Here is a 16,057-nt window from a genome sequence, read left to right as displayed (position 1 = left end):
AAAGGCTTTGATTCCATCCCTGCACTCTGATTTCCCCTGACTCACTGACTCCAGCAGTGGTGCACCTCCATGGGGGTTTGTCCTTCCTGCAGAGGAAGATGCAGTGAGTTTTGGTGGGAAGCAGCACAGATCAGATCTCTGGGGGGAAAACACAAAGAGGGAAATACCCAGTGAGTCCATAAACGCCCAGTGAGGTCCATAAACACCCAGTGAGATCCCTGGTGAGGAGGGACCTGAGCTGTGCCTGGGGCAGCTCTGAGCTCTGGTTTCAGTGCCAGCCCAAAGAACTGAAGGGTTCAGTGCCAGAAACAGCCAGAGCTGCACCATGGAAGGAATTACAAAGGGCTGGATCCAGGTTTTTCTTTTTAAGGTTCATATTCACATCATTACTCTTTGCACAGATCTCAAACAAACACCCACCAGTTCAATTCACTCATCACAATTCAGTTCCTCACCACAATTCACTTCACTCACCACAATTCACTTCACTCACCACAATTCACTTCACTCACCACAATTCAGTTCACTCACCACAATTCAGTTCACTCACCACAATTCAGTTCGCTCACCACAATTCACTTCACTCACCACAATTCAGTTCACTCACCACAATTCAGTTCGCTCACCACAGTTCAGTTCACTCACCACAATTCACTTCACTCACCACAGTTCAGTTCCTCACCACAGTTCAGTTCACTCACCACAGTTCAGTTCACTCACCACAGTTCAGTTCGCTCACCACAGTTCAGTTCACTCACCACAGTTCAGTTCACTCACCACAATTCACTTCACTCACCACAGTTCAGTTCCTCACCACAGTTCAGTTCACTCACCACAGTTCAGTTCGCTCACCACAGTTCAGTTCATTCACCACAGTTCAGTTCATTCACCACAGTTCAGTTCATTCACCACAGTTCAGTTCCTCACCACAGTTCAGTTCACTCACCACAGTTCAGTTCACTCACCACAGTTCAGTTCACTCACCACAGTTCAGTTCATTCACCACAGTTCAGTTCACTCACCACAGTTCACTTCACTCACCACCATTCAGTTCACTCACCACAGTTCAGTTCCTCACTGGTTTCTGTGGGAGAACTGACTGGCTTTGGAGTTTGAAATTCTCTTTTCAGCCCACATGTGTCTATATCTAATCCAAGCCCTTTGCTGCAGGTGTCTCAGTGTTTTTAATCTGTTCTCTGCTGTTTTGCTTTTCAGTGTGCACTGATGGACAGAAGGTTCTTCCCCCTCAGGCCAGTTGAATTTCTGGAATTCCAGAACTTGGAATTTTTCTGGCTCTTGCACCAAGGGAGTGACTGATGCAGGTCTGGAATTCCAGAACTTGGAATTTTTCTGGCTCTTACAACAGACACAGTGACTGATGCAGGTCTGGAATTCCAGAAGTTGGAATTTTCCTGGCTCTTGCACCAGACACAGTGACTGATGCAGGTCTGGAATTCCTGAACTTGGAATTTTTCTGGCTCTTGCAGCAGACACAGTGACTGATGCAGGTCTGGAATTCCTGAACTTGGAATTTTTCTGGCTCTTGCAGCAGACACAGTGACTGATGCAGGTCTGGAATCAGGGATTTCCCTGGGAAGATTCTGCTTTGCTGTTCAGTGGGTGTCGGAGGAACTGGCAGAGCACCTCAGCTGGTTCCTCATTTCAGTTTTTTGGTTTGGTTTTTGTTTTAAACTTAGCAGAATCTCCACAAGAAGTTGGTTCTGTGATTGCAGGAGTGAAAGGGGGTGGAAGGGAAGTGTTGAACTCCTGTTTCTTTTGGTGACAGTGACACTTTGACATCTCTGCAGCAGCCTCTCTCCCTCCTGGCCCTTTTTCAATGAGGAAATTGCAGTGGAGGACAGCAGATTTGGTTCTCTGGAGCAGTCTGTGCCTGTTTCTGTCTCACCAAGCAGCTGCTTGGCCCTGAGAGAGCCCTGCCTGTGCTGCTCCTGTCCCTGTGTGCTCCCTGTCCTGCTGGAGTTGTGCCATGGGAATGGCCTGTGCTGGTGTCCTGGAGCTGCTGGCACTGGGCATGGCTGGGGATGGAGGTGGGAGGCAGGAGGACGTGGGTGGCTCAGCTGTGATCCTCAGAGGGGGATTTGGGGAGCTGGGTGTGCATTTCCATCAGTGCAGCATAGCCAGGTGTCCATGCAGGGTGTGGTGGTGCCCTGCAGGTCACTGCCCACCGTGCTGGGGTCACCTGGGATGATGGATTTAACCCAAAAGGAGGAATTTCACCCCAGGGCTGTGAGCACTGTCCCTGATTTACCTGGGATCCCCAGTGCTGATGGATTTAACCCAAAAGGAGGAATTTCACCCCAGGGCTGGGAGCAGTGTCCCTGATTTACCTGGGATCCCCAGTGCTGATGGATTTAACCCCTGCCCAGCCAGGCTGGGCTGGGAGCACTGTCCCTGACTTACCTGGGATCCCCAGTGCTGATGGATTTAACCCCTGCAGAGCCAGGCTGGGCTGGGAGCAGTGTCCCTGATTTACCTGGGATCCCCAGTGCTGATGGATTTAACCCCTGCAGAGCCAGGCTGGGCTGGGAGCAGTGTCCCTGACTTACCTGGGATCCCCAGTGCTGATGGATTTAACCCCTGCAGAGCCAGGCTGGGCTCTGGGCACTGTCCCTGATTTACCTGGGATCCCCAGTGCTGATGGATTTAACCCAAAGGAAGACTTTCACCTCAGGGCTGTGACTCTGTCCCTGCTCTGTGCTCCAGTCCCTGGCTGCACATTTGGATTGTGCTGAATCCCCTCCTGTGTGTCCAGTGAGGGGACTGTGGGGCCAGGACTGAGCCTGGGAAGGGGTTGGGGTGTCCTGTGTTGTGGTGGGGCTGGTGTGAGTGCCGCGGGTCACCCACAGGTGCCCTGGGTCGGTGTTTTGGGGTGGTTTTTATGTGGTTTTGGTGAAAAGAGCCCTCCCTTGGGGCTGTGGTTTTGATGAAAAGAGCCCTCCCTTGGGGCTGTATTTTTGGTGCATGTTTTTGGTTTGTTTTTGGTGTGTTTTTGGTGAAAGGAGCCCTCCCTGAGGCTGTGTCTTTGGTGTGTTTGTGGTGTAATTTTGCTGTGTTTTTGGTGTGTTTTTGTTGTGCTTTTGCTCTGTTTTTGGTGTGTTTTTGGTCTGTTTCTGGTGTGGTTTTGGTGTTTTTCTGCTCTGTTTTTGCTGTGTTTCTGGTGTGTTTCTGGTGTGGTTTTGGTGTGTTTCTGCTCTGTTTTCGGTCCGTTTCTGGTCTGTTTTTGGCTGTACTGACCCTCCCCTGGCCAGCCCCGCCCTGACCGCTGTCCCTCTGTTGCAGCTGACGCTGACCATTGTCCGGCAGACGGGGGGGCTGGGCATCAGCATCGCGGGGGGCAGGGGCTCCACGCCCTATAAGGGGGACGACGAGGTAAGAGCCCGGAATCCCCCAAATCCAGGGCTGGAGCAGCCCTTAATCCCCCAAATCCAAGGGCTGGAGCAGCCCTGAATCCCCCAAATCCCGGGGTGGAGCAGCCCTGAATCCCCCAAATCCAGGGTCTGACCCTGAATTCCCAAAATCCAGGGGGAGGAGTAGCCCCAAATCCAGGGACTGGCCCTGAATCCCCCCAAAATCCAGGGGAGGAGCAGCCCTGAATCCACCTGAATCCCCCAAATCCAGGGGCTGACCCTGAATCCCCCCAAATCCAGGGGCTGACCCTGAATCCCCCCAAATCCAGGGCCTGACTCTGAATCCCCCAAATCCAGGGCCTGACTCTGAATCCCCCAAATCCAGGGGCTGGCAGTGTCCCATTGTCACCTTGGGGTGCCTTGCACTGAGGCTTGGGCTGCCCTGCCATGGGGTTTCTGTCCCCCTGTCACTTTGGGGTGCCCTCCTTTGGGGTTTCTGTCCCCCTGTCACTTTGGGCTGCCCTCCTTTGGGGTTTCTGTCCCCCTGTCACTTTGGAGTGCCCTGCCATGGGGTTTCTGTCCCCCTGTCACTTTGGGGTGCCCTCCTTTGGGGTTTCTCTCCCCCTGTCACTTTGGGGTGCCCTCCTATGGGGTCCCTGTCCCTTTCCCAGCTCCTGAGCAGGATGATGTGTTTCCTCTGTCCCCTGTCTCTGGCTCAGGGCTGGCCAGCCTCTGGCTCCCCTCCTGATGAGCTCGGGGGGCTCAGGGGTCTCTGCACTCCCAGGGGTCAGCAGTGACCTCCCATCTCACACACGTTTTGCTTCAGGGCATCTTCATTTCCCGAGTGTCCGAGGAGGGTCCTGCAGCCCGAGCCGGGGTCAGAGTGGGGGACAAACTGCTGGAGGTAAGGACAGACAAAGGAAATACTGCTGCTGGGTGTGAGTGCGGGACGGGTGTGAGTGCGGGACGGGTGTGAGTGCGGGACGGGTGTGAGTGAGGGATGGGTGTGAGTGCGGGATGGGTGTGAGTGCGGGATGGGTGTGAGTGCAGGACGAGTGTGAGTGCGGGATGGGTGTGAGTGCGGGATGGGTGTGAGTGCGGGACGGGTGTGAGTGCGGGACGGGTGTGAGTGAGGGATGGGTGTGAGTGCAGGACGGGTGTGAGTGAGGGATGGGTGTGAGTGCAGGACGGGTGTGAGTGCGGGAGGAGTGTGAGTGCAGGATGGGTGTGAGTGCGGGATGGGTGTGAGTGCAGGACGGGTGTGAGTGAGGGACGGGTGTGAGTGAGGGACAGGTGTGAGTGAGGGATGGGTGTGAGTGCGGGAGGAGTGTGAGTGCAGGATGGGTGTGAGTGCGGGATGGGTGTGAGTGCAGGACGGGTGTGAGTGCAGGACGGGTGTGAGTGCGGGACGGGTGTGAGTGAGGGACAGGTGTGAGTGCAGGATGGGTGTGAGTGCGGGAGGAGTGTGAGTGCAGGATGGGTGTGAGTGCGGGATGGGTGTGAGTGCAGGACGGGTGTGAGTGAGGGATGGGTGTGAGTGCGGGAGGAGTGTGAGTGCAGGATGGGTGTGAGTGCGGGACGGGTGTTAGTGTAGGACGGGTGTGAGTGTAGGAGGAGTGTGAGTGCAGGACGTGAGTGAGTGCAGGAGGGGTGTGAGTGCAGGATGGTTGTGAGTGCAGGAGGGGTGTGAGTGTGGGAGGAGTGTGAGGGGAGGTGGGAGGGGAATGGGAGTGAATTTGGGGGTGTGAGATGAGTGGGGGGATTTGCATCACACATTTTAGACCAAATTAAACATTAGGAGATGTGTAAGAGCTGAACAAAATTCCCTTGGCTCAGAGATTGTTGTTTAATGTATGTTACCATTAATCTTCTGTTGCTTTATCAGCTCCTGCATTTGGTGAGGGATGTGACGGTGACATTGCCACACTGAGGGGTGTCACACTGCCAGCCCTGGGTGTGTGACACTGCCACACTGAGGGGTGTCACACTGCCAGCTCTGGGTGTGTGACATTCCCATACTATGTGAATTTGGGGCTCTGTGTGATTTTAGGGTCTCTCTCTCCCAGGTGAACATGGTGTCCCTGGACTGTACCAAGCACCACGTGTGTATGAGGTTCAGGCTTTGTGTGTGGGATGTCTCTGTGTGATTTTATTGCTCTGTGTGATTTTATGGCTCTGTGATTTTAGGGTCTCTCTCCCCAGGTGAACGGGGTGCCCCTGCACCGCGCCGAGCACCACGTGTGGGGTCAGGGCTGTGTGTATGGGGTTCAGGCTGTGTGTATGGGATGTGTCTGTGGTTTTAGGGCTCTCTCTGATTTTAGGGTCTCTCTCTCCAGGTGAACGGGGTGCCCCTGCACCGCGCCGAGCACCACGTGTGGTGTCAGGGCTGTGTGTGTGGGATGTGTCTGTGTGAACTGGGGGCTCTCTCTGATTTTAGGGTCTCTCTCCCCAGGTGAACGGGGTGCCCCTGCACCGCGCCGAGCACCACGTGGCCGTGGAGGCGCTGCGGGGCTCGGGCAGCTCGGTGTCCATGACGGTGCTGCGGGAGCGCATGGTGGAGCCCGAGAACGCCATCACCGTCACCCCGCTGCGGCCCGGCGACGACTACAGCCCGCGGGAGCGGCGCGGGGGGCTGCGCTTCCCCGGCAGCGCCGAGCCCTCCGCCCCGGGGCGCGTCTCCACCTGCCTGCTGCGCAACGAGAAGGGGCTGGGCTTCAGCATCGCCGGCGGCAAGGGCTCCACGCCCTACCGCGCTGGGGACACGGTCAGTGCTGGGAGCCACTCCCTGGGCTGGGGGCACGGTCAGGGCTGATCCACACCCTGGGCTCCACGCCCTGCCGGGCTGGGGACACGGTCAGTGCAGATTCCATCCCATCCCTGGGCTGGGGACACGGTCAGGGCTGGTCACAGGGCTGGGACATGGTCAGGGCTGGGAGCCACTCCCTGGGGCAGGGGACATGGTCAGTGCTGGTCACTGGGGACACAGTCAGTGCTGGTCACAGGGCTGGGACATGGTCAGGGCTGGGAGCCACTCCCTGGGGCTGGGGACACGGTCAGTGCTGGTCACTGGGGACACAGTCAGTGCTGGTCACAGGGCTGGGACATGGTCAGGGCTGGGAGCCACTCCCTGGGGCTGGGGACACGGTCAGTGCTGATCCACACCCTGGGCTCCACGCCATACCAGGCTGGGGACACGGTCAGTGCTGGGAGCCACTCCCTGGGCTGGGGACACGGTCAGGGCTGGTCACAGGGGACACAGTCAGTGCTGGTCACAGGGCTGGGACATGGTCAGGGCTGGGAGCCACTCCCTGGGCTGGGGACACGGTCAGGGCTGGTCACAGGGCTGGGGACACGGTCAGTGCTCATCCTATCCCTGGGCTCCACACCCTACCGTGCTGGGGACACGGTCAGTGCTGGTCACTGGGGACATGGTCAGTGCTGGTCACAGGGACACGGTCAGTGCTGGTCACAGGGCTGGGGACATGGTCAGTGCTGGTCACTGGGACATGGTCAGTGCTGGTCACCAGGATTCCCAACCTTCCCCATCCCTGGGCATGCATTACTGGCCCTGAGAGCCATCAGGGGATCCCAGTGTGGTTTGGGTTTGGGTTTAACCCTCACCTGTCCATCCCCTTGTCACTGCCAGGTTCCCCTGTCCCAGGCTGCTCCCAGCCCTGCCATGGCCATGAACACTTCCAGGGATGGGGCAGCCACAGCTCCTCTGGCACCCTGTGCAGAGCCAGGGCAGCCTCAGAGGGGACAGTTCCTTCCCAAAATCCCCTCTAACCCTGCCATCCCCCTGTGCTGTCACCCCAGTCCATGTCACTCTTTTTATAGCAGGACAGGGGCTCCCAGTCCCTGCCAGTGATATCCAATCCTGCTGCTGCCCTCGTGGCACAGATTCCAGGCTTGGGGCCACGGGAGGGCTCTGCTGGGAGCAGAGGGGAGCAAACAGCAGGGGAAGGGTCTGTGAGGGGAGAGCACTGGGACCTGCCTGGAGTCTGGGACGGGCTTGGGGAGCCAGGCTCAGGTGAGGGGGTGAGTGATTCCTGGGGCTGCAGAGCCAGGCTCAGGTGAGGAGGTGAGGGGTTCCTGGGCTGGTCTGAGAGCCAGGCTCAGGTGAGGGGGTGAGTGATTCCTGGGGCTGCAGAGCCAGGCTCAGGTGAGGAGGTGGGGGGTTCCTGGGCTGGTCTGAGAGCCAGGCTCAGGTGAGTGATTCCTGGGCTGGTCTGAGAGCCAGGCTCAGGTGAGGGGGTGAGTGATTCCTGGGCTGCAGAGCCAGGCTCAGGTGAGGAGGTGAGGGGTTCCTGAGCTGCAGAGCCAGGCTCAGGTGAGGGGGTTCCTGGCTGCTCTCAGAGCCAGGCTCAGGTGAGGGGGTTCCTGGGGCTGCTCTCAGAGCCAGGCTCAGGTGAGGGGTTCCTGGCTGCTCTCAGAGCCAGGCTCAGGTGAGGGGGTTCCTGGGCTGCTCTCAGAGCCAGGCTCAGGTGAGGGGTTCCTGGGCTGCAGAGCCAGGCTCAGGTGAGGGGGTTCCTGGGCTGCAGAGCCAGGCTCAGGTGAGGGGGTTCCTGGGCTGCAGAGCCAGGCTCAGGTGAGGGGGTTCCTGGCTGCTCTCAGAGCCAGGCTCAGGTGAGGGGTTCCTGGGCTGCAGAGCCAGGCTCAGGTGAGGGGTTCCTGGGGCTGCTCTCAGAGCCAGGCTCAGGTGAGAGGTTCCTGGGCTGCTCTCAGAGCCAGGCTCAGGTGAGGGGTTCCTGGGCTGCTCTCAGAGCCAGGCTCAGGTGAGGGGTTCCTGGGCTGCAGAGCCAGGCTCAGGTGAGGGGTTCCTGGGCTGCTCTCAGAGCCAGGCTCAGGTGAGAGGTTCCTGGGCTGCTCTCAGAGCCAGGCTCAGGTGAGGGGTTCCTGGGCTGCTCTCAGAGCCAGGCTCAGGTGAGGGGTTCCTGGGCTGCTCTCAGAGCCAGGCTCAGGTGAGGGGTTCCTGGGCTGCTCTCAGAGCCAGGCTCAGGTGAGGGGTTCCTGGCTGCTCTCAGAGCCAGGCTCAGGTGAGAGGTTCCTGGGCTGCAGAGCCAGGCTCAGGTGAGGGGTTCCTGGCTGCTCTCAGAGCCAGGCTCAGGTGAGGGGTTCCTGGCTGCTCTGACCTCTCTGGCTCTGTGCAGGGGATCTTCATCTCCCGGATTGCAGAGGGAGGAGCTGCCCACAGGGACGGGATCCTGCGTGTCGGGGACAGAGTCATCTCGGTGAGTGTGTGGGGAGGGGCTGGCTGGGACTGTGTCCCCCTGTGTCACTGCAGCTGCGTTTGAGACCCCTCCTGTGTCACTGCAGCTGGGACTGTGCCCCTCCTGTGTCACTGCAGCTGGGACTGTGCCCTGCCTGTGTCACTGCAGCTGGGACTGTGTCCCCCTTCTGTCACTGCAGCTGGGTTTGGGACCCCTCCTGTGTCACTGCTGCTGGGACTGTGCCCCTCCTGTGCCCCTGCAGCTGGGGCTGTGCCCCTCCTGTGTCACTGCAGATGGGTTTGGGGCTCCTTCCTCCAGCTCCTGAGCCTCCTGGGAGAGCATCTCATTCTGTCTGATGGTGGGTGCAACCACACCTCACCTTTCCCTAGATCTTTATGGAAATGCTGTCCCAAGGAATGGCCTGGAGGGAGGGGAAACAGCAGCTCTGCCCCAGCCTGGTGTCCCTCTGGAGCCTGGGTGGCAGCTGGGGACACAGCCAGGGGACAGGGGAGCCCCTGGGGACACAGCCAGGGGACAGAGGAGCTCTTGGGGCCATCCAGGGGACAGGGAAGCCGCTTGGGGTGGCAGGGTCACCTGCTGGAGCAGGAGGAGCTGCCCAGGGGGGCCTCAGTGTGTCCCTGCGTCACCTGGAGCTCTGGCCTGGGGCTCCCTCCTGTCCCTGGGGGTCTCACTGCTCTGACCTCCTGTCTCTGCTGCTCCTCCTGTAGGAGCCTCTGCTGAGCCTCTGGTCCTTGCCAGGCTGCTCCTGCCTCTGGGCACCCTGCAGGAGCTGTGCTGTGCTGGACACCCTGCAGGGGCTGTGCTGTGCTCTGACCACCCTGCAGGGGCTGTGCTGTGCCCTGTGCACCCTGCAGGAGCTGTGCTGTGCTCTGGACACCCTGCAGGAGCTGTGCTGTGCTCTGGACACCCTGCAGGAGCTGTGCTGTGCCCTGGGCACCCTGCAGGAGCTGTGCTGGGCACCCTGCAGGAGCTGTGCTGTGCTCTGGGCACCCTGCAGGAGCTGTGCTGTGCTCTGGGCACCCTGCAGGGGCTGTGCTGTGCTCTGGGCACCCTGCAGGAGCTGTGCTGTGCTGGACACCCTGCAGGAGCTGTGCTGTGCTCTGACCACCCTGCAGGGGCTGTGCTGTGCCCTGTGCACCCTGCAGGAGCTGTGCTGGGCACCCTGCAGGAGCTGTGCTGTGCTCTGGGCACCCTGCAGGAGCTGTGCTGTGCTGGACACCCTGCAGGAGCTGTGCTGTGCTCTGACCACCCTGCAGGGGCTGTGCTGTGCCCTGTGCACCCTGCAGGAGCTGTGCTGTGCTCTGGGCACCCTGCAGGAGCTGTGCTGGGCACCCTGCAGGAGCTGTGCTGTGCTCTGTGCACCCTGCAGGGGCTGTGCTGTGCTCTGGGCACCCTGCAGGGGCTGTGCTGTGCCCTGTGCACCCTGCAGGAGCTGTGCTGTGCTCTGGGCACCCTGCAGGAGCTGTGCTGGGCACCCTGCAGGAGCTGTGCTGTGCTCTGTGCACCCTGCAGGAGCTGTGCTGTGCTCTGGGCACCCTGCAGGGGCTGTGCTGTGCTCTGGGCACCCTGCAGGGGCTGTGCTGGGCACCCTGCAGGGGCTGTGCTGTGCTCTGGGCACCCTGCAGGAGCTGTGCTGTGCTCTGGGCACCCTGCAGGGGCTGTGCTGGGCACCCTGCAGGAGCTGTGCTGTGCTCTGGGCACCCTGCAGGGGCTGTGCTGTGCTCTGGGCACCCTGCAGGAGCTGTGCTGTGCTCTGGGCACCCTGCAGGGGCTGTGCTGGGCACCCTGCAGGGGCTGTGCTGTGCTCTGGGCACCCTGCAGGGGCTGTGCTGTGCTCTGTGCACCCTGCAGGGGCTGTGCTGTGCTCTGGGCACCCTGCAGGGGCTGTGCTGGGCACCCTGCAGGAGCTGTGCTGTGCTCTGGGCACCCTGCAGGGGCTGTGCTGGGCACCCTGCAGGAGCTGTGCTGTGCTGGGCACCCTGCAGGAGCTGTGCTGTGCTCTGGGCACCCTGCAGGAGCTGTGCTGTGCTCTGGGCACCCTGCAGGGGCTGTGCTGTGCTCTGGGCACCCTGCAGGAGCTGTGCTGTGCTCTGGGCACCCTGCAGGAGCTGTGCTGTGCTGGTGGTGGGTTCTGGCCCAGCTGCTGTGCCCAGGGCACAGAGCTGGTGTGGGTAAACACTGATACAGCCTTGTCAGTGCTGGCTTCTGTGTGCTCTATCCCAGGCTGGGCTGCCCTGCCTTTGCTCAGGCCCAGCTCAGTGGGGCTTGGGCCCAGGTCTGACACTGGAAGGCAGGAGGTGTGAACTGGGATACCATCTCTCCCTCCCCTCCTGTGCTCCCCTCTCCCCCAAATCAAGCCCTGACCCTGCTCAATGCCTGCCAGAGTGAGTTATTTTGGGTTTGCTGCACGGTACAGAGGCAGCACTGGGGCCCAGCACTGGGGCTGGATTGCTGGAGCTGTGGAACAAGGAGACACAAAACCTCAGAACAGATACAAAGCCAAACCTGTCTCCAGGCTGCCTCAGCAGCTCTATTTATATCCATGGGCAGCCTCATAGGAAAAGCAGATCCAACTGCCCAGGAATAGGCTGCAGTGGGTCTCCTTTGGGAGGTGTGAGCTCAGGGCTCACACAGCTCAGGCTCTGTTTTTGGTGTGGCTGAGGCATTGCTGTCCTCATTCCTGACCCCTGATCAGGCAGCCCTTGCTCACCTGGCTCAGGTATGTGTGACCAGGCAGGTCCCCTGCTGCCCTGAGGTGAGGGCAGGAACAGAACACCCACCAGGAGTGCTCACCACACCTTTCACAGCAGCAATTCCATTTTCACTGGAAAGGAATCACTGCCATGGTTTCTGGGTGTGGGTGCAGGTCTCCTGTCCCTGCATGGTCCCACAGGCACTGCTCTCCTGGCCAGGCTCAGCTCCCACCTGGCCAAAACATCTGTTTTCTAAAGAGAATACTGCAGCACAGCTCCTGCTCTTCCCTGAGCTCTGGATCCTCCTGGAGTTCTGCTCAGGGGAGCTGGGGCTGCTCCTGGGCCTTGGGGAGCTTTGAGCACCTGGATGGAGGAGCCAGGGCTGAGTTACCAGCCCCAGCATGTCCCAGTGCCTGTCACTGCTCCCAGGGCCTGTCCCAGTGCCTGTCACCCCCTCCCAGTGTGTGTCCCAGTGCCTGTCACTGCTCCCAGTGCCTGTCACTGCTCCCAGTGCCTGTCACACCCTCCCAGTGCCTGTCACTGCTCCCAGTGCCTGTCACACCCTCCCAGTGCCTGTCACACCCTCCCAGTGCCTGTCACACCCTCCCAGTGCCTGTCACTGCTCCCAGTGCCCATTTTGGGGGCAGTGCTGCAGAGCTGGAGTTGTGGGCTGGGATTGTGGCAGGCAGAGTGCAGGATGGGGAGCAGCTCCTAAGGGCAGCTGATTGTTTTGGGATGGGGCTGGGAAGGAAACTGATTATGGGAGGTTTAGGATAGGGGTGGGTGACAGGTGAAGTCCTGATGAGAAATGGGAGTGGGTCATTGTGCTGGTTATAGGGACAGGTGTCTGCCAGTAAAGGCAGAAGCTTCTCTTTGAAATGGAGAATGTAAACCCCTTCCTCCAAATTATTATTATAACTTTGAAATTAAGGGGCTCTCAGGCAAAGATATGGGAATTAGGAATAACAGTTCTTCACTAGGAAAATTAAAAAAATTAAAATAGAAATACAGTATCACAAAGAACAATCCCAACCCTGCCAGAGTCAGAATCCAAGCTGACACCCGTCAGTCAGTCAGGGTGTTGGCACAGTCCCATTCAATGGTGGCTGCATCCTCCTGCAGTGGCAGATGTGGTTCAGCTGGAGCAGTGCTCCTGGAGAAGGTGCAGTTTCCTCTGAAGCTCCAGAGATGATGTGGAAAGGTCTGGCTTTCCTCTGGGATCCAGTGGAAAGAAGGTTCCTTGCTGCCAAAATCTCAGTTTTGCTTGCCAGACCAGCACTGCCCAGCAGCCTCCTGATCTCCCTGTATTTCCTCACCTCCAGTTCTCTCCTGCTCTGCTGAGTGTCCCACAGTAAGTGCTGCAGATTCCCCTTCAAGCTTCCTGCAGCCCTTTCCTGCAGTTGTGCTGGCACAACTCTCTGTAATCTCATTTCTCCTGGCAGGTTTGGCTGCCCCTCTAAGGTGGGTGTTCCTGTGGCTGCTTCAGGGGTGCTCAGGGACTGTCTGAGCCTGTGCCTGCCACCTGCACCCCTCAGGGGCTGTGCACCTGTGTGCTTCCCCTGTCACCTTTGCTGCTCAATGCCCCTGCTCAGCAGCCCTGCCCGTGCCAGCCTAGTGCAGAAAATCCTCTCTGGGGAGGAGCTGGGAGGAGCAGTAATATTTCATTTTTCAGCAGTGGGAGCTGGGCTGCAGAGCCCAGTGGCTGTGAGTTACAGTTGTTATTTCATGGGCTGATCAAAGCCCATCTTGGCACTCCTGTTTTCATGTCCTCACTGCTCATTTTGGAAGGATTTTCCAGAAGCTAATGACGAGAAACTTAATTTTCAGCTTTTTCCTGACAGGTTTTGTTATTCTCCCAGCTCAGCTCTCCTCAGGTTTCTGCCCCTTGTAGATCCATGAACACTCACATCCTTCCCAGTGCTTTGAGTTTCCAGGGAGGCAGTTTGAAATCCTGATTTTGTAGGAAAGGCTCTGTCCTTTCAGATCTCCCTGTACCTGGGGTCCCTTTAATGCCTCAGAGCTGGCATATCCCCTGGGCCAGCAGGAGCAGCACAGGGAGAGTGAGCAGGGCAGCTCCTGTCACCCAGCACAGCCTGCTGCAGTGCCTGGGCCAGCTCGGGGTGACAGGGAGGGCAGGGGACAGTGCTGGAGGTGGCAGTGACAGTGCGGCAGGGGACAGTGCACAGGTGACAGTGACAGTGCAGCAGGTGGCAGTGACAGTGACAGTGCAGCAGGTGACAGGGAGGGCAGACGACAGTGCAAAGGTGACAGTGACAGTGACAATGCAGCAGGTGACAGGGAGGGCAGGGGACAGTGCGCAGGTGGCAGTGACAGTGCAGCAGGTGGCAGTGACAGTGACAGTGCAGCAGGTGACAGGGAGGGCAAGGGACAGTGCACAGGTGGCAGTGACAGTGCAGCAGGTGGCAGTGACAGTGACAGTGCAGCAGGTGACAGGGAGGGCAAGGGACAGTGTAGCAGGTGACAGTGACAGTGTAGCAGGTGGCAGTGACAGTGTGCAGGTGGCAGTGACAGTGCAGCAGGTGACAGTGACAGTGCAGCAGGTGACAGGGAGGGCAGGGGACAGTGCAAAGGTGACAGTGACAGTGCAGCAGGTGGCAGTGAGGGCAGGGGACAGTGCAAAGGTGACAGTGACAATGTAGCACGTGACAGTGCTCAGTGGCAGTGCTGGAGGTGACAGTGACAGTGCACAGGTGGCAGTGCTCAGTGACAGTGCACAGGTGGCAGTACACAGGTGACAGTGCTCAGTGACAGTGCACAGGTGGCAGTGCACAGGTGACAGTGCACAGGTGACAGTGCACAGGTGGCAGTGCACAGGTGACAGTGCTCAGTGGCAGTGCACAGGTGGCAGTGCACAGGTGACAGTGCACAGGTGGCAGTGCACAGGTGACAGTGCTCAGTGGCAGTACACAGGTGGCAGTGCACAGGTGGCAGTGCTCAGTGACAGTGCACAGGTGACAGTGCACAGGTGGCAGTGCACAGGTGGCAGTGCTCAGTGACAGTGCACAGGTGGCAGTGCACAGGTGGCAGTGCACAGGTGACAGTGCTCAGTGGCAGTACACAGGTGGCAGTGCTCAGTGACAGTGCACAGGTGGCAGTGCACAGGTGGCAGTGCACAGGTGACAGTGCACAGGTGGCAGTGCTCAGTGGCAGTGCACAGGTGACAGTGCTTAGTGACAGTGCACAGGTGACAGTGCACAGGTGGCAGTGCTCAGTGGCAGTGCACAGGTGGCAGTGCACAGGTGACAGTGCTTAGTGACAGTGCACAGGTGACAGTGCACAGGTGGCAGTGCTCAGTGGCAGTGCACAGGTGGCAGTGCACAGGTGACAGTGGTCAGTGGCAGTGCACAGGTGGCAGTGCACAGGTGGCAGTGCACAGGTGACAGTGCTCAGTGGCAGTGCTCAGTGACAGTGCACAGTGACAGTGCTGCAGGAAGGGAATTGGGCTGGGTGGGAATGAGCAGGTTCCCGTGTCCCTTTGCCAGGTCAGAGGGAGCCGGCAGAGGTGAGAGCTGCTCTGGGCACAGCAGCAGGACAGGGCTCCCAGTGCCCCCAGTACTCCCAGTGCTCCCAGTGCCCCCAGTTCTTCCCAGTCCCCCTATTCCCCCCAGTGCCCCCAGCCCCACTGACACTGGCTCCCTTGCAGATCAATGGGGTAGACATGACAGAAGCCAGGCATGACCAGGCCGTAGCGCTGCTTACTGCGGCCTCGCCCACCATCGTGCTGCTGGTGCAGAGGGAGGGTCCCAGTCCCGGCCCCGGCCCGGGGGAGCCGCCCCCCGCCCGCCTGCACTCGCCCCCGCCCGGGGACGGGGACAGGGACGGGGACAGGGACAGCCAGAGCCCGGCCGAGGAGGCAGCGGCGCCGCCCAGGAGCCCCCCGGGCACAGGGCTGGAGGAGCAGTACCCCGTGGAGGTGAGTGAGTGGGGCGGGGACACGGCACCTGTGGGGGGACACGGCACCTGGGGACACTGCACCTGCATGGGGACATGGCACCTGTGTGGGGACACTGCCCCGGGATGGGGACACGGCACCTGCATGGGGACACGGCACCTGTGGGGGGACACGGCACCTGGGGACACTGCACCTGCGTGGGGACACGGCACCTGCATGGGGACATGGCACCTGGGGACACTGCACCTGTGGGGGGATACGGCACCTGCATGGGGACACTGCACCTGCATGGGGACACTGCACCTGTGGGGGGATACGGCACCTGTGTGGGGACACTGCCCCGGGATGGGGACATGGCACCTGTGGGGGGACACGGCACCTGCATTGGGGACACTGCACCTGCGGGGGGACACGGCACCTGCGTGGGGACACGGCACCTGCGTGGGGACACGGCACCTTCATAGGGACATGGCACCTGCGTGGGGACACGGCACCTGCGTGGGGACACTGCACTTGCATGGGGACACTGCACCTGCATGGGGACACTGCCCCGGGATGGGGACACGGCACCTGTGGGGGGACACTGCATCTGCATGGGGACACTGCACCTGTGGGGGGACACGGCACCTGCATGGGGACATGGCACCTGCGTGGGGACACTGCACCTGGCTGGGGACACTGCACCTGCGTGGGGACACTGCATCTGCATGGGGACACTGCACCTGTGGGGGGACACGGCACCTGCATGGGGACATGGCACCTGTGGGGGGACATGGCACCTTTGTGGGGACATGGCACCTGGCTGGGGACACTGCACCTGCATGGGGACACTGCACTTGTGTGGGGACACGG

The 16,057-nt window shown here is 59.9% G+C and overlaps 1 protein-coding gene across 11 annotated transcripts in view; it reads left to right on the top strand.

Moving 5' to 3' along the window:
- SCRIB (scribble planar cell polarity protein) overlaps window positions 1-16,057 on the top strand; it is a 129,340-nt gene that overhangs the window by 59,740 nt on the left and 53,543 nt on the right. For all 11 annotated transcript variants that reach the window (XM_056483033.1, XM_056483034.1, XM_056483032.1 and 8 more), the window contains exons 17-21: window positions 3,301-3,390; window positions 4,195-4,272; window positions 5,821-6,132; window positions 8,519-8,599; window positions 14,957-15,226. In XM_056483033.1, the coding sequence (XP_056339008.1) occupies window positions 3,301-3,390; window positions 4,195-4,272; window positions 5,821-6,132; window positions 8,519-8,599; window positions 14,957-15,226 (831 nt within the window). The remainder of the gene's footprint in view (window positions 1-3,300; window positions 3,391-4,194; window positions 4,273-5,820; window positions 6,133-8,518; window positions 8,600-14,956; window positions 15,227-16,057) is intronic.

The sequence above is a fragment of the Oenanthe melanoleuca genome, chromosome 2, assembly GCF_029582105.1.
Source record: "Oenanthe melanoleuca isolate GR-GAL-2019-014 chromosome 2, OMel1.0, whole genome shotgun sequence".
In the NCBI taxonomy this organism is placed as follows: Eukaryota; Metazoa; Chordata; class Aves; order Passeriformes; family Muscicapidae; genus Oenanthe; species Oenanthe melanoleuca.
The sequence above is the reverse complement of the archived record's forward strand: the minus strand, read 5'-3'. Positions and strand labels throughout refer to the sequence as shown.